General features: G+C 38.2%; 1 protein-coding gene and 1 long non-coding RNA gene across 3 annotated transcripts in view; one reads left to right on the forward strand and one right to left on the reverse strand.

Moving 5' to 3' along the window:
- Hectd2 (HECT domain E3 ubiquitin protein ligase 2) overlaps window positions 1–10,183 on the forward strand; it is a 69,572-nt gene extending 59,389 nt beyond the window's left edge. Inside the window, exons 19-21 of the mRNA XM_070021183.1 lie at window positions 1,844–1,959; window positions 3,789–3,932; window positions 7,948–10,183. Of these exons, the coding sequence (XP_069877284.1) occupies window positions 1,844–1,959; window positions 3,789–3,932; window positions 7,948–8,068 (381 nt within the window). The 3' untranslated portion in view covers window positions 8,069–10,183. The remainder of the gene's footprint in view (window positions 1–1,843; window positions 1,960–3,788; window positions 3,933–7,947) is intronic.
- The window catches only part of LOC138826124 (uncharacterized), a 52,718-nt gene that overhangs the window by 8,677 nt on the left and 19,664 nt on the right, over window positions 1–24,377 (reverse strand). The window lies entirely within an intron of this gene.

Genomic DNA, 24,377 nt, shown 5'->3' on the forward strand with positions numbered 1-24,377 from the left:
TAACAGACAAATAAATATTTTAAAATTAAAAATTTTAATTTAAATCTTTTCTTTTAAAAATAGAAACAAACACAGCTTTCTCAATTCATTGTTATTTCTCTAAAGTTATTCATGCACTTCATTTCTCCCCCTTCTGCTGTTACTGTAGCCTTTATAGCTTTCCCCAAGGGCCAGCTGCCAGTGGCTCATACCTATAATCCTAGCTATTCAAGATGTTGAGATCTGAGGATCATGGTTTGAAAGCCAGCCCAAGCAAAAAAGCCAGCAAGACTTATCTCCAGTTAACCAGGAAAATGCTTGGGTGGAATTGTGGCTTAAGTGGCAAAGCATTGCTATAAGTGAAAAATCTAAGCAAGAGCACAAGGTCCCAGAATCAAGCACTGAAATATACCCCCCCAGCACCCCCCAAAAAAAGTTATCCCAGTTTATTACAGAGGCTTTGAAGTTGCTATAATCCTAATAAGCTAGTTGGGAGATCGAGATTGAGAGGCTCATGGTTCAACATCAGCTGAGGCAAAAGTTCGCAATACCCCCATCAAAATTAATAAAAGCTGAGTGTGGTTACATACCTGTCAACCCAATTATGCAGAAAGCATAAATAGAATCATAGTCCAGCTATGAAAGCCAAGAGGACTGGAGGTATGGCTCAAGTGGTAGATCAGAGCATCTGCCTGGCAAATGCAAGGCCCTGAGTTCAACCCTGGTACAATAATAATTTTAATTATATAAATTAAGAAAAAACTTTACCCAGATATAAACCCAAGTGACAATGCCACTTAGCTTCCAAGTAAAAGCCACAGTTTTCTCACTTCTAATTGCTTCCTACTTCCTTAAGATTCCTTTAGCGCCAGTTGCCGGTGGCTCACACCTGTAATCCTAACTACTCAAGAGGCTGAGATCTGAGGATCACAGTTCAAAGACAGCCCGGGCAGGAAAGTCTGTGAGACTCTTATCTCCAATAAACTAGAAAACCTGAAGTGGTGCTGTGGCTCAAGCAGTAGAGCGCTCACCTTGAGCTGAAGGGTGCAGGGACAGCACCCAAGCCCAGAGTTCAAGCCCCACTACCGACAAAAAAAAAAAAAAAAAAAAAAAGAATCCTTTAGCAACCATGAGTTGCCCTCTCCAGAATAATGGTAAACTACGGTTGTTTTGACTTAGCCACCATATAAATTTGGGGTTGAGTATTAGAAATGTCATATAAAACCCTTCAGCTACTAAGGACAGAACTCCATTATGCCACTTGTTGATTATTTTTTCATAGGAGAGAAGTGGACTATTGAAATTACTTCAGAGCAAGAGGAGTTTTTTTTTTTTTTTTTTCCGGCTAAAAGCACCTTTGGAAAAGAAATACTTTAACTCTAATAAAATTTTAATTAGAATATACTGGTATTTGTGGGAATGGAGAGAGAGAAAATCAGAATTAAATGTCAGTTTGTTCTTTGATTTTAGGTCTTTAATCTCTTTTTCTTTTCTTGCTTTTTTTAAGTGTGTGTGTGTGTGTGTGTGTGCGTGTGTGTGCGTGTGTGTGTGTGTGTGTGTGTGTGTGTGTGTGTGTGTGTGTGTGTGTGTGTGTCCTCCAAGGCCTTGAATGCCAGACTTAGATGTTGCCCTTAAGCTTTTTGCTCAAGGCTAGTGCTCTGCCACTGGAGCCACAGCTGCACTTCCAGCTTAATTAGAGATAGGAGTCTCATAGACTTTTCTGGCTGGCTGGCTATCAACTTCAATCCCAGATTTCAGTTTCCTGAGTAGCTAGGATTATAGGTGTGAACCATTGGTGCAAGGCCAAAACAAAAAACAAAAACCTACGATTTTAATTACTATTTTGGCCAATAATTATTGACAGCTGCTTCGTCCAGAAGAAGTTGAAATTCTTGTCTGTGGAAGTCCTGAACTGGATATGCATGCTTTGCAGAGAAGTACTCAATATGATGGCTATGCAAAAACAGATGTAACTATAAGGTGAGTTCCTTATAGTTATGTTAATGAGACTATAGGAAATAGAACACAAAGAATGTAGCTTGCTTATATGTATACCTTACAAGTTTTAAATCAATTAATGGAAATATTGTAAAGTGGAAGAAAATTGTATAAGAAGCTTTCTATTTAAAGAAAGTAAAGGAATTTTACTTTAAAAAATAGCTTTGATCATGAAGTTTCAGGGATGCTATACTTATAAAAAGCATTTTAATAGTATTTTGTTAAAAAAAAAAAAGAAGGCTTATAATTATATGTAGGACAGAAATAGACTCTGTATCCATGCACAGAACTTAAAAAACCAACAACCCAATTAATAAATGGGCTAATGAGCTAACAGAGTCTTCTCAGAAGAAGTAAAAATGGCCAATAGATAAATGAAAAAATTTTCATCATCTCTAGCTATAAAGGAAGTAGAAATCAAAACAACATTGAGCTTTCACCTCACTCCATTATCAAAAAACAAACAATGTGGTCAAAAAGGATCGCAAATACTCCATTGGTGAGAATATGAACTTGTTCAACTACACTAGAAAACAGTATGGAAGTTCTTCAGGTAAACATAGACGTACCCTATGATCCAGCAATTTCACTCCTATGCATTTATCAAAAAGGCTACAGTAGGGCTGGGAAGGTGACTCTGGTAGCGCGCTTGTCTTGCATGCATGAAGCCCTGGGTTCGATTCCCCAGCACCACATAAGCAAAAAGAAAAAAGCCAGAAGTGGCGCTGTGGCTCAAGTGGTAGAACGCTAGCCTTGAGCTGAAGAGCTGAGGGACAGCGCCCAGGCCCAGAGTTCAGGCCCCACGACCGGACCCCAAAAAAAAAAGGCTACAGTAAAGCCACCAGCACAACCATGTTCATTGCAGCACTATTCGCCATAGCCAAGAAATGGTATCAGACCAGATGCCCCTCAGTGGAAGAATGGATCAAGAAAATTTGTTATATATACACAATGGAGTTTTGTTCCATTTGTCAGTCATGGGGCCTGAACTCTGAGTCTGGGCACTGTTCCTCAGCTCTTCAGCTCAAGGCAAGCACTCTACCACTTGAGCCACAGTGCCACTTCCAACTTTTTCTGCTTATTTGGTGCTGAGGAATCAAACCCAGGGCCTCGTGCATGCAAGGCAAGCACTCTACCACTGAGCTACCTGCCCAGCCCCCACACAAATGTTTTGATTGAAATATGGTAGATTCAAGGGAGAATACAGAAAGGCAAAGTCAATATTCAACAAGATAAATACCAGGAAGTGAGTACTTTGAAAGGTGTGAATTGGGATGAAGGGGAAAAGGGTAAAATGAAGAGGAGAAGAGGGGAGAATATAGTCAAGAATTCAATGCATATCCTACAAAATTAAGAGGAGTAGGGGAAAAAAAGAATAAAGGAAGGGAAGAGATGGTTGATAATATTGAATGGGGTGGCATTGATTGAGGTACATTTTATTCATACACTGCTTTGTTAAATGACAATTCCTTTGTACACTTACTAAAAGATAATAAAAATATCAGAAAAAAGGTTCTAAATTACCCATTCTAGGATTAAATAATGTCATAATATTTTATTTTTTATGTAGTTATTTTAGTAAAAAATCTGATTTATAAATAAAAACTTCCTTTAATTTTGTTAAGATAATCTTTTTTTCCAGCTTTTCTTAACAATTTTGCAATACTAAGAACTAAACTTGGGAAGGCAAGTTGGGAACCAGTCCATGGATAGTACATATGTTTAAGGAAACTTTTTCTCAGAAGTTTGTATTAGTTTGTTGTGATTTTTAAGGCTTTTGTCAGAATATTTTAGTAAATTTTCTTCTGTAGATACTTTTGGGATGTTGTACTTGGATTCTCTCTTGATCTTCAAAAAAAGTTGCTTCATTTTACTACTGGAAGTGACAGAGTACCTGTAGGAGGGATGGCTGATTTGAACTTCAAAATTTCAAAGAATGAAACCTCTACTAACTGGTAAGCTTCTAGATTATAATTTTATTTTTAATCTGTAGTTTATTGTTAATTTGGAGTTGGAGGAACCAGTTTGATGTCATTTTTTTCATACAAAAAAAAATCTCCACATAGAACTTCCCTATGACCCAACCATACCACCCTTGGACACCTACCCAGAATGTTACAAGCCAAGATATCATAAAGACACTCGCACATCTATGTTCATTGCTGCACTATTCATAATGGCCAAATAATGGAAGCAGCCCAGATGCCTTGGAGTCGATGAGTGGCCCCTTAAACTGTGGTATATATACACAATGGAACTTTAATCATCCATTAGAAAGTATAGGATTATGTCATTTGCAGGAAAACATGTTCACAAATCATGTTAAGTCAAGTAAGCTAAGCTCAAAGAGACAAACAGTGCATGTTTTCTCTCATATGTAGAAACTAGATCTAAAATACAACTGGACATGATAACTTACACAACTAGGCATTTACATAGACCAAAGGAGGATACAGTAGGGGAGGAACTCTCCTGAATATTTAAAATACTATTTACCAAAACCAATTTCCAGGAAATATGGGTTGTTAGTGGTGGTGGTAGTGTGTGTGTGTGCTTTTTAATTTTTTTTTTAATCTTTTTCTGCTTCTTGGGGGTGGTGGTAAAGTGAAGCACAGAAAGTGAGGGAGGAGGGTAGACAAATTCAAACATGATATTTAGTATACACTATGTGGGAAATGAACTGTGCCACTTGTGGGCAGGGACAGGAGATGGTCACTGGGGGAAAATGAAGGCAGGCATGACATTGTGCAAAAGAGAAATGTATATGTTACCTGAATTGTGAAATGGTAACCCCTCTGTACAACACCTTAATAATAACAATCAAATTACATTTAAATAAATAAGTAAATTAATAATCTCCAGAGTAAATGTGGCCATGAAATGAGAGAGACATTGGCTGAAATGCCATTATTGATTTTTGACACATAACAATACTAACTGAAAGAAATTCACTCCCATTAACTTTATTTTGCTAGGTCAGATTATTGCTTTGAAGTCTCTTTGAGAATCTAGACTACTTTTATACAAGTTTATTTCTAGCTTTCATTTTTATGTAAATAATTTTTATTCTTAGGAAAAATTTAAATTGGAATTCTTGTTTGTTTAGAGTGGGGACCAATTCTTACTGCAGAAATACTTCCACTGTACTTCTTTTCTAAAACCTTTTCATATGAAATGATGATGGCTTTATTTTAATTAATGTTGATCTTCTTATTCCTTTGCCAAACTTCTTGTAATTTCTAAAACTAATTTTAGTAGACACAACTTTGACTATAAGCATTTTTTCTCCTGCCTCATACATTGGAAATTCTGAGTACTGAGAGGTTTCCCTTTCATTCTAGAGGGTGAATCTGTCCTTTCTTTTTCCGGCTTCCAAACACCTTATATAATTAGTTTTTGTCTCATCCCAGTTTTTTTTTTTAATGTTTCCTTCCTGGTCTACCTACTCAGGTTCTTCCCTCTCTAATTATGTTACCCTATTAAATTTATTTGCCTTAACACCATCTGATCATGATAATTCTCTTCAAGCTATGTATCAATTTTTATTTTTTTTCATTCTTAATATATTCTTTTACTAAATTCTGTAACATTTTGTGCTTACCTTCCTCTTTTTTTTTTCTTTTGTGGGTCGTGGGGCTTGAGCTCTGGGCCTGGGCGCTCAAGGGGAGCGCTTTTCCACGTGAGCCACAGAGCCATTTCCAGTTTTCTGAGTGGTTTATTGGAGATAAGAGTCTTGTGGAGTTTCTTGCCCAGGCTGGCTTTGAACTGCAGTCCTCAGATCTCAGCCTCCTGAGTAGCTAGGATTACAGGCATGAGCCACTGGCGTCCAGCAACCTTCCTTCATACCTTTAAGTTGCTCCCTTTACATGAAGTTTATACTTACTACCTTTCTTGAAAACCCAGTTTAATATTGACTTAAGTTGTTATGCCTTCAGTGAGTTCCTCAGATATACAAGTGATGTGCTGTTTACCCTATGTCTTAGTCATTTAGCTCTTCAAGGGAGAAATCAGGGCATTATATATCTGTGGTTTCTACATAGGCACACATGTAGGAAATGTTTCTTAAATGAATAGTTAAGCCAACATTAGGACTGTTCCAATAGTATAAAATAAATATTTAAATATATGTATAAAATTAATTCCTGAGTAATATTTATAGTTAAACACCTAAAATGAGAAAATGTTAAGGCTTTATTTGCTCAAAATTAACATTTTATAATTTTATTTTAGTGCTACTGGGTTTTGATATCAGGGCCTTGTTCTTACCAGGAAAACTCTACCATGTGAGCCATGTCTCTAGCCTTTTTTGCTCTGGTTATTTTGGAATAAGGTCTCATGTTTATACCCAGGCCAACCTAGAGCACAGTGCTCTCCTATTACACTCCCAAGTAGCTAGGATGACAAAAAGCACACAGCCACCACACCCATCCTTTCATTGAGATGAGGATCTCATGAATTTTTTGCCCCAGCTGGCTTAGAAACATGATTCCCTAATCTCTGCCTCTGCAGTAGCTGGGATTACAGGCATGAAACATTGCACCCAGCTGGAATATTTTATATTAATTAACTTTGATCCTCTCAGCTATCCTTGACCTATATCAATGAGATAAGATGTACACTATCCACATTCCAAGTGAACAAGAAAGGCCCTTACCTAAGCCCTAAGTCATATTTTAAAACTCCCTTAGGGAAAAGGGGAAGATAGAGTTTGAAAGGCAAGAGCTTACAGTCTTCCAACATGTAAGCTTGATAATTATCAAAAATATATATATTATCAATTTTAAAAGATAATCTGAAAAGTATGTTTTAATACAAAGGTGATATTATATGTGAACTTCGCCGTGTATTATTTCAGTGATTATTTTATGAACTAACATGGCTTAGTCATGAATCTAGAACACTTAGGAATCCCAGTGGGAACCCACATAGACCACATATATCTTACTATCAAAGACATATGACATTGCAATCTGACCCAGTTAACAGGGTACCTCAAGAGACAGAACAACAGATATTTGTTAAATAACAGTATTAAATCTTTATGTAACCAGCATCATTGGTTTTGAAGTCAGATTGACCTGAAATTGACTATCAGATCTACACCTAACTTTATCCTTTGAACAGACAATTTAATGTATGTAATCCATGTCTGTTTTACTCATTGGTAAATTGAGCATGATAACCTTTAGTTGCTTTGAGACTTAAGTGTTTGTCCAGTGCTGTGTTTAGTATCATAGACCAGGCACTAAGTAAACACTGATCCTGTAAACACTTCAACTCTCAGTTTAGACTCATTATAGGCTAAAACCTCCTTTCCTCTGGTATACCCCCTGTTTTATTATTAACTTCTTTGATAACTATTCTATGAAGTTCATAAAAACTGAAGGGAAGAGTCTGAGATACTCGTAGAAATCTTCAGGTAGAGGACTGGGAAGATGATGGTAAGGACTTAGAGGGTGTAGTCACATGTGCATTAAAGGCAATAACTATTGAAAGTGTGGCCATCTAGTGTCTCAGAAATGTTCCTTCCATAACTTTTTAACAGTCATGGCTCTTGTGCTGTTTATTACATTGCTAGGTGTTTTCTGTAGATCTCTCTTTTTTAAAAAAAACCAACCTATTATGATGATGGAACAAGTAAGATAATGAAGATAGTAAGAATCTCAAAGTTCCATAGCTTGTTAGTGAAAGAAGCAGTATTCAAATTCAGATCTGACTCCAAACAAATCTTTTCAAATGAAAGTTTCCTGAGAGCAGGGCTATTAGTTGTCTTGTCTGTAAACATAACCTGATTGTCTAGCATGGCACCTGAGACATAGTTTAGTGCTCAATAAATATTTGTTTAATAAAGAATGAGTCATCCTGTAGAACAGTAAAATGTACTGGAATGTGTCTGTTTTAAAAAGACATTTTACCAAAAATGTTTACATTTTTAAGATTTACTACCTCTTTAAAACTTATCTTTCATAGGCTACCTGTGGCTCACACCTGCTTCAATCAACTCTGCCTTCCCCCCTACAAGAGCAAAAAGGACCTGAAACAGAAATTGATCATTGGAATTTCAAATTCAGAAGGTTTTGGACTTGAGTAACCTAGAAGACTTGAAATATAAATTTTATATGTAGCATTCACTTCCCTCTTATTGTGCCTTTAACCTTTTTGTGTTTCTGTCTCAAGATACTTTCACAAAGTTCACCAACTTTAAAATACTGAAGCTTTTTTAAATCAAGTATGAAATATGCTTAGTGAAGGCATGATTTTCTAAAAACAGAAATTTCTTGTGTGAAAGAAATACCACATGGCAAAGGCAGGTGTGGGTCCAGTTGCTCTTTTCTATAGCACTTTATCATTTTCCATAAGTAGTTTGTCACAGGTGTTCCACTGGGAAAGCAAGGTGCAGTAAGGAATGCATTTATGACAAAGTTAAGCCCAGTGGCAGATTGTGTGCTGCTAGCACACCGTAGCAAAGTAAGCAGCTACATTATCTTTAACATAAGGCATGTAGCCATATTTTCATATTGAGGTAAACAACAGTATAAGTGCACATGCAGTTTACAGGGTCTTTTGATATACTGGTTTGGGGTCCTATACGATTCTTTTCAACTGTTGCTGAAAAGCATGTAAATAACTACATAATAGCCTAAGAAAAATGGAATTTTGATAGTGACATTTATTGCTAAAGATTTATTTTTACAAAGTAAATTCAGGGTTTTAGATGTGTACACAGCTTTTACAAATCAATAAAAAGATGATTGTATAAGAGTATTTTCAGACTAATTGGATTTAAGGTTATATTCTTTTAAGTATTGTTAGTCTGCATGCACATTGGCAGCAAACCAGTTACCTGAGTACTCTGTAATATTTGTATAATGATCATTTCTTCTTAAAGATCAAGATATTAGAAAAAAATCAGATCTGAATAATCACTGATGAACTAAGTCAGAAGCACAAAAGAACTGCTTTTATATATGCTTTGATTGGTGTACAAGACATACTTATTTAATTCTGATCACCAGTTGTACTGAAACACTAATTTTTGGAAAAAGTAGGATAAAGTATTTGACAAAAGTGGATACAATAATAGCATTTATGTCAAAATGATATAGCTTGGTATAATGAAAAGCTCAACATTTTGGCTAAAATGTTTGTTGCTCACTGGATTCTGAATATAGTAAATTCAAACATACCCTTGTTTCTCATTTCCCATAAAATAGCATGTAAAAACACTGCCCTTTAAGTCACAGTAATTTTTTTTATAGTAATGAAGCAGTTTTATTAGCATGTTACAAACATTTTTGGATTGAATTCTCTTATTCTTTGAGAGTTTTTCTTCAGAATACTCTGAAGTTGTATTTGCAATAATAATGAAACCAGCATTTATTACCAGCATATGATTCATTTGCAAATAATACTTCCAAAATCTTTTCTGAGTTAGGCCATTTCCTTGCTATTATGCTTCCTGCACCCAACCAGCAGAATTCTTCAAGGGTGGAGGAACTAACCAGCTCGTTTTCCTACAGTTCTGAAGCCAACTCCTTAATCTTTGAGGGAAAGGAGTTCAGTTGAGTTACTATTACCGCTGAGATTGAAGTGACTCTGCTTCTCCACTTGGTATGCTATACAGGGTATTTCTTCTTCAAATTCTTGGCAAGCCTATGAGAGTTAAAGGCATATTGGTTTGGTATGGTTTTATTCTGTTTTTAACCCATATGCAAATAAAACTGCTTCTCTCTTATACTGCTTGAACTAGAATGTAAGATGTTTAATGTAGGTTACTACTAATAAGCACAAAAGAATCATGTATAAGAAACCAGATTTTCAAGTGTTTTAAGTAAATGTAAAAGTTTTTATTTGATAGAGATGACTCATGGAAAATAGTGTTGGCTTGGTCTGCATGTTTAATGATGTGCTTGTATATGATAGCTATGTCACTTTTAAGTCAGATGTTCACAAGCAAGCCAGATGTTAAGTGACAACGTCCATAAATAACTGGAGGATTATTGTTATCTGTTGTTAAGTTGAAATTTATAAATCACTAAATTGCACATAACCTTTATTTATTTATGCTGTTTTCGGTTTACAGTGTAATAATACCTCATTTAAAATTAAAAACCACTACTGTTACATTTTGTTAATTTAAACAGCTAGAAAATTCATGTAGTTACTTTTTTATATGCAATCTGTTAATGAATTCTTGATTTTTGTATCCACCACAGTAAATTAAAGCATTGCGCAATATTTATCAAATGTCTTGTCCTTCTTTTAGTCTTTCAATCATTGACTGGAAGTGCTTTATCTAGACCATGATCCTTCCTTCCAAGATTTCAGCCTCCCAAGAAGCTAGAATTATAGACATGAACCATCAGCACCTAGCTTTTATTTTTGAATTAGCTTACATAATAATATAAAAAATTTTCATTAGATTAATTCCATATATATATATATACATACATATATATATATATATATATATATATATATATATATATATAGTATACTGTTTTTGTTTTTTTTTTTTTTGTCAGTCATGGGGCTTGAACTCTGGGCCTGGGTGCTATCCTCAGCTCTTCAACTCAAGGCTAGCACTCTACCACTTGAGTCACAGTGCCACTTCCGGTTTTCTGGTTGTTTATTGAAGATAAGTTTCATGAACTTTCCTGCCCCTGGTCTGGCTTTGAACCATGATCCTCAGATCTCAGCCTCCTGAGTACCTAGGATTACAGGCATGAGCCACCAGCACCCAGCTTTATATATTTTTTTAATGCCAATCCTGAGGCTTAAACTCAGGGCCTAGATGTTATCCCTCAGCTTTTCTTGTTCAAGGCTACTACTTGAGCTCTACTTCTGGCTTTTTGCTGGTTAATTGGAGATAAGTCCCATAAACTTTCCTGCCCAGGCTGACTTAAACTGCAACCCTCAGATTTCAGCTTCCTGAGTAGTATGGATGGGGTGAGCCATCCCGGCCTGGCCATACAGAAATACTTGTAACAACTTTACTCCATTGTATTTTCATTCCCCTCCTTTTTCCTCACCAGTTTTTCCTACAGTGTTTTGTAGGTTTATTATTTTATTTTGCCGTTAACTTTTTTGAATTCTTTGTGTGTTCTGGATATTATTCCTTTATCTCTTAAATAGCTGACAAAGATTTTCTATAAATTGCTTTAGTTTTGTTCATCATAGAAGAGATTTATTGTCCTTGAGTTATGAACAATAACTTGGCTGCAAAGAGTAATCTTGCAACCTAAAATATTCTTTTTCTCTTATCTCTAGTGTTTTGACTAATATATAGCAGGAGTGGCATTCTGTTCTTGTCTGTTTGTAGTCCTGAAGGCTATGTAGCTAAACAAGAAGTTTCCTATTACTGTATTGAATGTTTCTGATGCTTTTAACTTATGCCTTTCTCTTCCTTTAGTGCCCATACTTTGTATATTTGGTCTTTTAATGGAACTCCCAGAGTTCTTTTATTTTTGGTTCATTTTCCTTCTTTTTTATCTTCATCTGACTTTTGTTACTTTTCTATTTTCTGTCTTCCATTTGATTCCATCTGCTGGAGAGACTTTCCATTATCTTCTCTTTTTTGGGGGTCCAGTCATGGGGCCTGAACTCAGGGCCTGGGCGCTGTACCTCAGCTCTTCAGCTCAAGGCTAGCGCTGTACCACTTGAGCCACAACGCCACTTCCGGCTTTTTTCTTTTTGCTTATGTGGTGCTGAGGAATCAAACCAGGGCCTCAGGCATGCAAGGCAAGCACTCTACCACTGAGCCACCTTCCCAGTTAAGGAACTTTTGATCTTCAGAGCTTTAATTGACTTTTTTCAGGATTGCTATGCCAATTCTTTCATATCTTACATGAAATACCTTATTTTATCTATTCATATCCCTTTTTAGTTTTTTTAGTTGTTTATCTGTATCTTCTGAGTTCATTTGTTTATTTGTATTCTGACTTCATTGAAATGCATCTACATGTCATTTGTCTCATTAATCATCTTTATCATTTTTTGAGCTCAGAATTTGAGATTTTACCCCCCTCAGTTGTTCATGTGGCTGTTGACTCTTTGAGGTATCATCTTTTTTCTTTCTTAGTTTATAGTTTATGTTTCTACTTTAAGATGTTTTCACCTGACATCAGTTCCTTGTGTGGGATTTTTAATCATTTGACTTCTTTCTAGCATTTTTTTACACATTCTGGAAGTACTGGAAATGTTGATGTACCATTTTACCCCACTGGCTTAGAAGTATGACTCAGAAATTAAAATTTCACCAATCTAATATCAAACCAAATATTAACATTTTTATCTAACAGTCTATCATGTAGTGTATGTAGAGAATTAGGAATTTTGTGTGATATGGTGTAAAGTTAGAAAGCTTATTTATGTAAGTATATAAAAATAGGCAATAAAATTAAGCAATTGAGAGAAATGTGAAGATAGGGAGAAGGGCTATGAAGTGTGAGGGCTTCAGGTAAACAAAATGCAACTGTGTAGCAATATAGTTCAGTTATTGTGGAGAAAGGTGCAGTAATCAGGTGTTGTAAAGGGATCAAAAAGTTAAGAATAATAATAAAAGGAGGTAGGATAGAGCACCAGAAGAATGGTACATGAGAGGTAGGAAAAATGGAAAGAAAAAGAAAAAAACTATATGTATATATAGTTTTTTTTAAAAAAAAACAGTATGTTTAAGAAACATGTATATATGTATATATACTTTTAAGGGCAAAATTTTAACAAAAGTGAATATTCTTTTTTGAGAAGAATTTATATCTATTGGGCTCACAGCATGATGTATATGCTCCTACAATCCCTAGTCCTCAGCTTTCTGTCTGCAATTCTGCATTTACTCAGGGCCCTGGATGGAACCAGATGCAGTATGGGTGCAGTATTCTGTAGTTAGTTATGGCTCCAGATCAAGGGAAGCTAGTTAGGCAAAGCAGAGCAAGTCTAGTGATAGGGGTAATCTGCTAAAGCTCAGTGGAGCAGTTCCAGGCATGTCAAATAGTTGTGGGGTAAGTGCAAGGATTTCTTAAGAACAGCTACTGGACAAAAAAACACTTGACCACTCTCAAAGCCTGTTCCCTGTCCTGCTCAGGGAATCTAGTGGCAGCTCTGGCTTGTCCACCTAGATTACCAATTTAATAATCTTTTTGGAGAGTGGAGGGGAAATAGCCACTATCATTTGTGTAAATAAACAAACTAGGGGATTGGGAAGTGAGTTTAAAGCTCTAACCAGCTGGGTTTCTGTGATCTTTCTTTTGTCTTATGATAGAGATTCAGATGATGAATTCTAGCCAACTTCCCGTACCATTCCTTTGTCTTGGAGTAGAGACCTAGATACTATTGTATGGCTTCACCAAACACACACACACACCAGTTGGGCCACGTATGAGAGCCTTTAACCAGTCTACTTAGCCAAAAGTTTTCCCAGAGATCAAATGTATTTGTGTGTGCACAGTAGGTTTGGCTGAAAGCAGCACTTACCGTTTCACCCATTCATTGGTCAAGGGGTGAGTATGGAGTCTTTGAATCAGCCCACTTAGCCAAAACTTTTTTTTGGTGGGGACAGGTATTTGCTCCTGGGAGCTGGGTTGACCTATGCACTGACCCTTAGGACTAAGGGACAGATTTTTTGTCCCAGGTGGTAAGGCACAGACACCAGACACTGCTAGTGCTTTGGGCCAAGCTGGCCAACCTGCACTTCATTCTTTGTGGAATTTATTTTTTCACAGGGTGACCCACTTGGGTGGCTTTTGCCAGAAGCAAAACAGTAAAACAAAACTGGGATCCATTCTGGGATGGTCAGAGGATGAAGCAGATCTGCATGTTGCTACTGGCTCCCTCCAAACAAGGTTTTTCTTTGTTTCTTTTAGAGATGGAGAGTCTGGTTGTTGTTGTTTTTTCCTAATGCTCTGTCCTTTTACTGGTACCCTCTGCTAATTTACTTTCTCACTTCACCTTGCAGACATATATCAGAGATTTTATGTCTAGTTTGTGGACATAACAGGAAAGTTATGTCCACCATAGCTTTCAAGATGTTCACCATCTTAAGAGTTAGCAAAACCTTTAAGCATAGTTTTATGCTATGTTTCCAATTTCATATAGGCCAGCTTCCATATGTCTTTTTTGCTTTCTTATTTGACTGTTTCTGTCATAGCAATGTTTTCTTTTAATCTCCTTGGCTTATAATCATTATGGTCATTTGTCTTCTATTTCACCTACATGCTAGCAAATTTCATCTTTGTGTTGTCTCTCAGATTTGATCCTTCCACCCCATTTCTACAGCTTCTTCTTTAGTTTAGATGTACATTCATCCCAACTGGCCCCCCTGAATATTGGCTTACCCTATTGCTATTTGTCCTCAGGTCCCTTAGTTATTTTTTTGTAAAATTCCATTTTTATATTGTAACCCCCTCATCAAGAATCTAAGATGTATTTGGTGCTTCTTGGGCCAGTTTTCAATTGCAAATCCTAGCATAAACTCCACTTTCATTTTGCATAATTTATTTTTGTTTCCTAATACTACCTTCCAAAAGAATAGATCCCTAACCTCCTCCTAAATACATTGTTTAATCCCACCCAAGCTCAATCTAGTACCTTCTGAGGTGTTCTTCCCATCCCTTTACAACAAAATATTTATCGATAAAGTAAATATCTATCCCTCTTTTCATCTCTTAAGTGGAATGAGTGATTTCAAGAGTACACGGTTAAATATGTGGATAACAACAGCTCAAGAGGTGTAGACTCTGTCTCTACTCAGCATCTCAAGCTGTTAGGTTTATAAATTCACATAGAATCTACTCGACTTGCTTGGGAAGATGAAACATTCACCCACCAAATTAGTGGAGTGGATGATCATCCTGCCATGGGTATGCAGCTCATCTTGGATTTGTAAATTGTTGCACTGACTCACACAAACATGCTCTCACCCTGTCGAGACCTCAGTCACACCAGCCTGAGGTCCTAGGAAATACCTTTCTGAGGGAATACCTTCTAGAACCCTCTCCCATGTTAGCATGCCTTCTCTAATAACCAGGTGGCTCACTTACTAAGTAAAAGTGAATGGTGGTGGGCATTTTTTGGACCTGGACTAAAACAGTGCACACTACTTCTGTTTACATTGCATTGGAGACATCTTGGTCACCGTATTGCAGACTGGAGACTTAGGAATCAGATTCCTTGGTAAAACACAAAATTTATTAGGAATCTCAATACCTATGAAAGAAGGGAGAAACAGATCTAGCTAGAAGTGAAACTGGCATATTTCTCAACTAAAGCAATGGCCAGCCCATTGGGGAGCTCTATTGTGGTGATATCTATGGAGCCAAAGTAGTTGTGCCTCATAGAGAGGCATGCCCTGAAGGACTGAAATGTAGAAAAGCTGCTGAGACTGTAACTGAGACTGACCTTGACTTAGGTGACAGATACTGTTTGCTGACTGCTATCCCTGCAGTTGGGCAGCAAGACCTCCTTAAAAGGTGTCTGGTGACACACCTACTTGTCTACAATGCATAGCCACAGTTACTGTGAAAGAGTCGGAAAATGCGATTTTCTCATGTGCCTAAGAAAATGGGAAAGCAGAGTTTGGTGATAACTAGCAGTCAGGCAAGATCTCTGCCCTTCAAGTTGATTTTATGAAAGGAAGTTTGGGGATTTCAATTAGGCAGACATATTTACTGCCGCTACTAGGACCCTTAGTGGGGCAGGGAGATGGGCATCAGACACTTAAACCTAGCTGTAATACCATGACATGCCCAAAGAGTTGGAGCCTAAGTAATGTTTCCATCTCCAGCTTTTGTTGCTGACTTAAGCTTCATTGAGAGTATAAACAGCCCAAGCCAGAACCCTGTTCTTCAGTGTCTGGATGATCAGCAATTTATTCAGTCCAAACAGAGTAAGAAATATGACCATTGAGTTGTGCAATTTCTTTTGTTTACATGTGTACCTATTAGCTTTGACCTCCAAAGTGCTGAGAGCTTATAATCACTTTCCTGGTCCAAGAGAAAAGGCTAGAACACTAGAAATTAATCTCCCATTTTACCAAGCAATATACTTGGCCATTTTGACAGTAACCTCTAAAGTTCTAGCAGTCAAAGGAAAATTTAGGAGGTTCTCTGTGAAAATCATGAGGATGCCTTGCCCTCTATCACTCCTCCCAGGAAAGCATTGGGAAATTCAAAACAAACCTAAATCCTGACCACCCAGAGTTAGCTCCTAGTCCTCTTGAACTACAGGGAACTGGATTTGAGATACCACCCCTACCACTGGTGATCCTGAGCAAAGAACCTGGCAAACTGCCATCCTAAGTGGGTAAAGGACAGACAGATTAAAAAGAAAGGCCTCACTGGATAGGAAAATCTGGGTCCTCTCCTCCCCCTCCTCCCATTTCTCAGTGGTTTGCTGATTCAAAGCTGGAAGAAAATTGCTGTCCCATAGAAGGTGGGATGATGAGCCTTCATGATTTAACCATTAAGTGGAATAAGAACAACAAGCCTTCCTAACTCCTTTGCATCCTCTTAGAGCCTTGCATGTATGACCTCCAAGATCCACACATCTCCTCCTGGAAATCAATAGGCTCCCTTTGTATCCTTTTTATTTTGATAACCTAGAAAGCCTTCAACAAGCTCATTCTGGCTTACTCAGAAGGTTATATTACATTGAGCACTGTGTTAGTTCCTGGTCATCAGAAGCCACAGATGTATCATCACTCAAGACATATCATTGGTGTTTGGATCTATCTTTTGCCAAAGGCAAATCAAATGACATCTCAGGATGCTAGACTGATGAGTGAAAGTACGTTGGTGTCCTATTGCTGTAAATTAACCAATTACCACAAATGAAGAATCCTAAAACAAATCCTGACATTTGTTATTCTAAAGTTCTGTAGATAAAAATGCTAAATGGGTCTTACTGGGCTAAAGATGTTGGAAAGAACTGCTTTAATTCTAGAGGCTCTAAGGAGAATCTGCTTCCTTTCCTTTTCCAGATTCTAAAAGTTACCACCCATTCCTTGGCTCATCGATTCTTCTTCCATCTTCAAAGTCAGCAGCATGTATCATTAACCTTTTCACTTCTAAATCTCCTTCACTTCTAAGGACCTCTTCACTTTTTTGTTGTTGTTGTTGTTGGTCGTGGGGCTTGAACTCTGGGTCTGGATGCTGTCCTTGAGCTCTTCAGCTCAAGGCTAGCGCTCTACCACTTGAGCCATAGCACCACTTCCAGTTTCCTGGTGGTTGATTAGAGATAAAAGTCTCATGGATGTTCCTGCCTGCGCTGGCTTTGAACCATGATCCTCACATCTCAGCCTCCTGAGTAGCTAGGATTACAGGCAAGAACCACTGGTGCCCACCCCTCTTTACTTTTATTGGACCCAGTCAGAGTCTTTTCCACTTATTATCTGATTAAGCCAGTTCTCATTACTGTGAATTTTAAAATTATATCTAAATGATTTGAAAACTAATTTCAGATGTTCTGCTATCCTCCAAAATGACAAGAAAAAAATACTGAAACAAGAACGAATCATTATATACATGTATTACAGTAGTTGTTTATGTTTGAGACTATGGGCTTGTGCTGAAAAATAGCCTCAACCAAAATTTCAGGATTCTACCCAATCAGGAGAAAGCCTTTGGATTTCCTACTGAATGCTTTCTGTTCTCTCTTCTTCAATTTTTTCTTAGAAATTGGTGAGGTGTGTTATCTGCCAGTAATCACAGGAATGTAGGTCAGGTAATTAGTAACCCAGTGTTTATTTACTTTGGAAAATAATTCAGTACTCTCCAGAAAAATAGGACAGTTCCCATTCTCAGAGTAGAGTCCCAGAGCTCTTAAGAGGGGAGGGAAAATAACCACCCCTTGGGTGTTCTAAGACTCAGCGCCAGGTCACCAGTTAATAAATGGCAGTGCTGGGAATTAAGACAGGTCTGTGAAACCCCTGAAGCCATGCTCTGGCTTCCCCAGGTCAATATGGTCCTGCCTGGTATTCCAACCTGAGATCCTGAGAGTTTATAGGCCCAGATGGACAGTAAAGGACCACTCCTGCCCTGCTTCACTTTGGCCTGGCATGCGGGGGAGTAACTGGGAGCATTGGTCACTTCAACAATGAACTCCATGTTGTACATGGAATTAGACCCAAAGTTGAAAAGGGCTGGACAGATCCTGCCAAAAGTCCTAACATCTGTGCTAGGTAAACTTTTGTTCCTTCAATATAAATTTCACCCCTAGATTATTCCTTTAAATAAATGTAATATGACATATGGACCTCAGGGAAAACATCAGTGCAGTGGGAATATCTTCTAAGGATCATCAGAAGTGTAACTTCAATAAACAAACATCACATAATTTACATGAAGAAAAAAACAAGATCTGCTCAGAGGTTCAGGACTGGAGGGCTCAAGCTTTGTCCCAGGGCTCAGTGGATGCTGAGAGTGTGCACAAAAAGGCAGAAACCTGCCTGGAGACTTTCTCCTTGGATTCTACTGGAATTGGTGTAGCCACTAAACTCTCACCTAACATATAGCCTTGATGAAACACTTCCAGGGGCCAGAGAAACACAGGATTTCACAACTTAAAAGCAAAGTCTAACCCCAGGAAGTCACTAAGCTTTGTCTCCAACAAAATCAAGTCCCAGTGACACACTGAATAGACTGTCACTCCCCAGAACCATTCTCTTTGGAATTAGAAGCATGTACTTAATTGTATCAGAGTAGATTAATAAGAAAAGAAGCAGCTCTTCAGACCCAATCTCCTTTCCCCACCAAGATAGCGACTCCAGAACAACTTAATTCTCTTCCAATCAACCCTACCTTCTGTGGATACACCACAGCTATCATCTGTATTAGATCCTTCTATATCACCCAAGTGTACACACAAGGTCTTGAAAAATAATTCCCTCTTGCCCCACTGCCTTATCAATAAACTAGATACTTCTACCAAGTAATTCACCTACAGTCTTATTTATGGTAGGTACTAGAGTATTGGCAGAAACGGAGAGATCTGAGACTCTAGGAAATGGTGTCCTCCATAGAACAGTCATACCATCAGGGACTTTCTAAACAAGATCACAAGGGTAAGGAATGGCCTTATGCCCAATAGGGCCTAAAATGCTATGTCTCCCTTCTTGGGAGAGCTATTGCTTTTGCAGCATTAGATTTTTAGTTTCCACAGCCAGTGTATCAGAAAGAAAACCAGTCTCATCTCTTGCATTCCTGTGTTAGTCTCTGTTGCTGTGACAAAAATATTTGAGCAAATCAACTTAAAGAGCCAGGATTTATTCTGGCTCATGGCTGGCTCCATTGCTGTTAGGCCACAGGCAAGGCAGAAATATCATGGCCTAAAGGCACAGTAGAGGTAAACTTCTCACCCTATGGAATACAGGAAGCAGAAAGAGACAGGGAGTCCCCAGTGGCACACTGTCTACCCTTCAAGGGACACTTCCAGTGAACTACTTCCTTCAACAAGGCCTGCCCTCCTAGTTTCCACCATCTTCTAATAAAGACATTGATATAAATCCATCAATGGAAAAATTCATGATAAAGTTAGAGCTCTAATTATCTAGTCACCTCCCTGGGACTAAGTTTTCACCAATGAAGGGTGCAAAATAATTCCTGACTACTTTAGCAGCCTTTCTTCCTCCTCCACCCACAGGAATGAAATGATACTATTCCCTTACCAAGGCTGAATTTGTCCATGGAAAATACTCAAGTAAATGCCTAAAACTGCAGATTAAATATCAAACCATATACACTTTGGTCCTTACCAGATATAAAGCTTTCATCTTTCCTACTTAAAGAAAGCATTTTTACAGCTATTCTTTGGCAAATTAAAATTGTCAGCATTACTACTCGAATGATTTATAAGGATTACCACTAAGGGACCAACAGGCAGGTATGTAGACACTGAAGATACACTGGGTGAAGGGATGATTCACATCCCTAGCCACGTCCTTAGCAGGACAGGGCAAGATGGTGCAAGATTTCATCACTCTAATGGCAATTAGCATGCTGAGTGAGCGCCACTCTGGATCCCAAAGAAGCTTGGCCTTTACTAAACCTCTCTTTCTCTTGCCAAGACTGGAACCATGTCAACTTGTAGTAAGGCCTACGATTGTATCATTGCATGAGGATTTGGCATCCCTGTCATTTGAGCACAATTTGGCTCTGTACTGTTTCATGCAGGTAGGATGGAGGTTGCCTTTCTCACCTCCGTGGTTTGCCTTCTGCCTCTGCGTATGAAGCCAAAGTTTCCAACTAAGCCTCTGCACAGTGCTAAAGAAAAATAAGGTAACAAAGGACTGGTTGTGGTAAAACCATGGTCTTTCTGTTGGTCGAAAGAGTGGTGGATCTTTATAAAACACTTGAGATCATGATTATTGGTTAGCAGCCGCTATGCAAGCCTCTTCTATCTCTTACTCCCTCACTAATCTCCCCTATTCCTCCCTAAATCTTTGTCCAGGCAGCTAATTTCCAAAAATAATGCTTCCTCAACTTGAGCTCTGTTTCAGTTCACACCCTATGCTAATAAGTTTTCAGGATCTTTTACTGCTAATCTCAGTCCCCAAAATTCCTCTAAAGACTCCACAACCAAGTTTCTCTAAATCCATCTCTAATCTCCTGCAGCTCAGTATGGCTTCTCTGCTCCTTTGGCCTGAGGACACAGAAAATACAGATGAAATAAGACCCTAGCCTTGCCCTTTCAAAGCTCTCCATCTGGTGGAGGGATGGCAGGTACTAATTCACATGAAGTTCACATGAAGGCAGTAAGTCTCAGACAGGATCAGGGAGACAGAAGGAAGAAGAACAAGGAGTCTTGGGTTGGGTTAAACAGATTTAAATCTTCCACTTCCTGCTATGTGATTTTACATGTAACATTTCTAGATCCCCATCTTATCCACAAAGTATGAATAATGATGCCCAACATATGAGATATTGGAGAACTGGGTAGATTGTAAGCCTGGCCTTCTTGTGAGAGTCCAATAAGCATTTTTTTTTATCCCCATGGTAGATAAAATGGTGTCATTCTCTGAGGCTAATGACTACAACAGGGCTTAGGAGATGGTTTGTGAAGTCAGGAAATCTGATTTCAAATCCTACCACAGGATGTGGCTTTCCTGGACTTGTTTCTTCATCTATACAATGATAAGACTTAACTGAGAGAGCTATTGGGAGGACTAAATGGAACAATTCCATAAGCTGAGTAGTATGGGTGCCTAACAGAGGCTTGTCACTGCTCCAGAGATCCTACAGCCTTGGCTGTAGGCACTTGGCTGTGTCACTCTGGCCAAATTGTTCTACATAGCACCATAAGGATGTCACAGGGATCATAGACAGGCATCCTTACCACTAGCTCCAGAAAGTCCTTTCATTGGGAAACCACTCTACCCAAAGTTGCCAAAGCTTTGTAGAAATATCTGTTTGCTCAACTGATTTCAACACTCAGCTGTTGGCTCTTGAATCCTTGTTTACCTGAAACTTTCTTCCCAATACCTGTTCACCTTTGAGTAATCAGCAGTACTGTTGGTAGTCTGCACACTGCTCAATTCAGTCACTCTACAAGTTGGACTATGATCTTGCCATTGAGCTGTGATGATACTAGAATAACAAGTATCTGTCCAGTTAACACAGCTCCCTTTTCCATGCACTTGATCCTCACAACAACCCTGTGAGGGTGATGGGTAGAGATTAGTCCAGTAGGATAAATACAGATGGACCTTCAGCATCCAGTCTAGGTCTTTTTAATTGGGTCAGAGGCCAAGAAGGGAATTATCTTGGCACAGCATACCACATGGTAGATTGGTTTGAGGGTGGCTTGACAAAGTGATGGCTGCATCTCAAGACCATCAGACCTTTTTGGCCACCTGCATCAACTTCTTACCTTACAAGTGTTAGGAGAGGTTCTAGAAAGAGAAGTAACTTGCCTAAAAGTATGTGATAGTTACATGCAGAGTTGGGAACAGGATGCTGATCTCCGAATTTCCTCAATGGAGATTTTTCTCACTAAACCACTATACTGCCCACAGCATTTGGTTTGATACATTTTAAAATGAAATTTAACCATCATCTAGATCAAAAAGCAGAACATTATCCTAAAAGAGCCCCTATGCCCCTTTGAAGATATTAGATGCTAAGAATATTGTTACCTTATTTCTAACATATCATATTGTGTTTTTCTCTATATATAAAATAGAATCATATAATATTAATATTCATGCCCTTTTTGGCTCAACCTCATGTCTGTGCAATTCATATGAGTTTTTGCATGTAATTGTAACTCATGGCTTTTTATTATTATATAGTATTTCATTGTATGGCTGTAGTACAAAACTTTTATATAGCCAGGAGCCAGTGGCTCACACCTATAATCCTAGCTACTCAGGAGGCTGTGATCTGAGGATCACAGTTCAAAGCCAGCACAGGCAGGAAAGTCAGTGAGACTCTTATCTCCAATTAACCACCAGAAAACCAGAAGTGGCGCTGTAGCTCAAGTGGTAGTGCGCTCGCCTTGAGCTGAAGAGCTGAGGGACAGCACCCAGGCCCAGAGTTCAAGCCCCACGACCAACCAAAAAAAAACAAAAACAAAAACCACATTTGACTGTGAATTGATATTCAGATAATTCCCAGTAAAGGGATATCCCCCAAAAAGTGTTGCTATAGATTTTCTGGTTTATCTCTTTTGGAATTCCTGAGTCATGGGGCATGCAAATAGTTTAAAAATGTAATGCTAAATTGTTTCCAAAAATTAATTCATCCATCCTGTATATATAAAGTTGTTCCCCAACCTTATTTTCAGGTGTGGAAAACCAATACCCAGCCAGGGCAGATGACTTTTCCAGGTCACACAGACTGACAGTAGTGTAATATAGGCGTGAGCAAGTATATTGAGGGTAAGCATAAACGGAGGAATCAATATTCTCTTTCATATTGAATGATTCTCTCCAGTGTGATTTTTTTAACTAGAATACAGTTTTTTGATAGCCCATTTATTCAAATATATTAATATATATTTATATTTATGCTATTTGTAAGATCAGAGAACAAAGCCCAGATATGGTACCCTCTCCAGGTAGCCTACATCCTTTGTGGACACATGGTCTAATGCTAGGTACATGCAACTGGACATACTGTTTTCACACTAATCTGTGTGTGTGTGTGTGTGTGTGTGTGTGTGTGTGTGTGTGTGTGTTAGAGATTAAACACAGAGCACTGGACATGCTCTATTACTGAGCTATATCACCAGTGAAAATCCTATTTTCAATCAGAAGGGGCAGATGAGAGAGGAAAAATCAGAGAAATCCCTGACAACCAGGAGATAAAGAAAGTTCTGGGTGCATGAAGGCAGGGAGACAAGCAAGTCAAACAGCTTGAAGCCGGAAATGGTTTTCTAACCAGCTGTGAATTTGAAGATCCCATATGTGGTATAACATTAAGTTGCTATTTTGGAAATTCTTTCATCTTTTCAGGAAGCATCTTCGGAGCCCTTCCTTCATCTTGGAAGGCAGCCAGTGTTCTGCAACAATCACTTTATCAGCAGGAGCGGATGCATTCTGTATGCAACTATATCATTCTGAAAACAGGCTTTAAAAAATTACCTCCTAGATGAAGAAAGACACATCTTTGAGCAGTGTTTCTGTAAGCACCAACTGGGCAGCTCAGAACAATATTTTGTTTTGTTTTTACCCCCTTTTCAATGGCAAAATCTTAGCACCTGCTTATAAACGTAATTCATCCTTACTGATTTCTTTAAAAGACTGAGGGTCCTATCACTGAGTGGGATTTTTCCATTAGCACTAAAGCCTATGATTACTGGCAGTCAGCTGTAGCATTCTCTTAGCTGTTCATTGTAATCTATCATTATTTATTGAGTTGTTCCAGACACTGTTGTAAATGGAGCAATGCATAAGATAGTAATAATTGCCCTTTCATGTAGCTCATGCTTTGCAGAAGGTAGACAGATGCAGATGTTAGACAAAAATTGTAAGTATGCTAGGTACAACAAAGGGAGAAGAAAGTGATAAACTCAAAGAAAGGTCAGGAAGCTCTGTGAAGGACAGGCAGTGGATGGGGCCAGATGAAAGAAGGGAGAGCAGAGTTGGTAAGAAAAAGCTCTGGCCTAACGTGATCATCATCTGGCTTCAGGAGAGAAATGAGAGTATTTGAGGAACTGAAGGAAAACTAGCATGAATGGCTAAGTGACCGTGTGCACAATGCCTTGAATCTTAGGAGTGAAATCTATACAATGAAATAACACACAATTAATCCAGGAGAAACTGGCCCAGAACGATAACATTGAGTTTTACATGGTAAATTTACTAGATTTCAAAAATTAAAAAAAGCAATTTGGGAAGCAAGAAAAAAAATGGCCAAGTGACTTACACAGAAAAAAAAATCAAAACAGGTTCACATATCTATAAGCAA

This window comes from Dipodomys merriami, unplaced genomic scaffold, assembly GCF_024711535.1.
Source record: "Dipodomys merriami isolate MVZ:Mamm:240054 unplaced genomic scaffold, mDipMer1.0.p SCAF_14, whole genome shotgun sequence".
NCBI lineage: Eukaryota > Metazoa > Chordata > Mammalia > Rodentia > Heteromyidae > Dipodomys > Dipodomys merriami.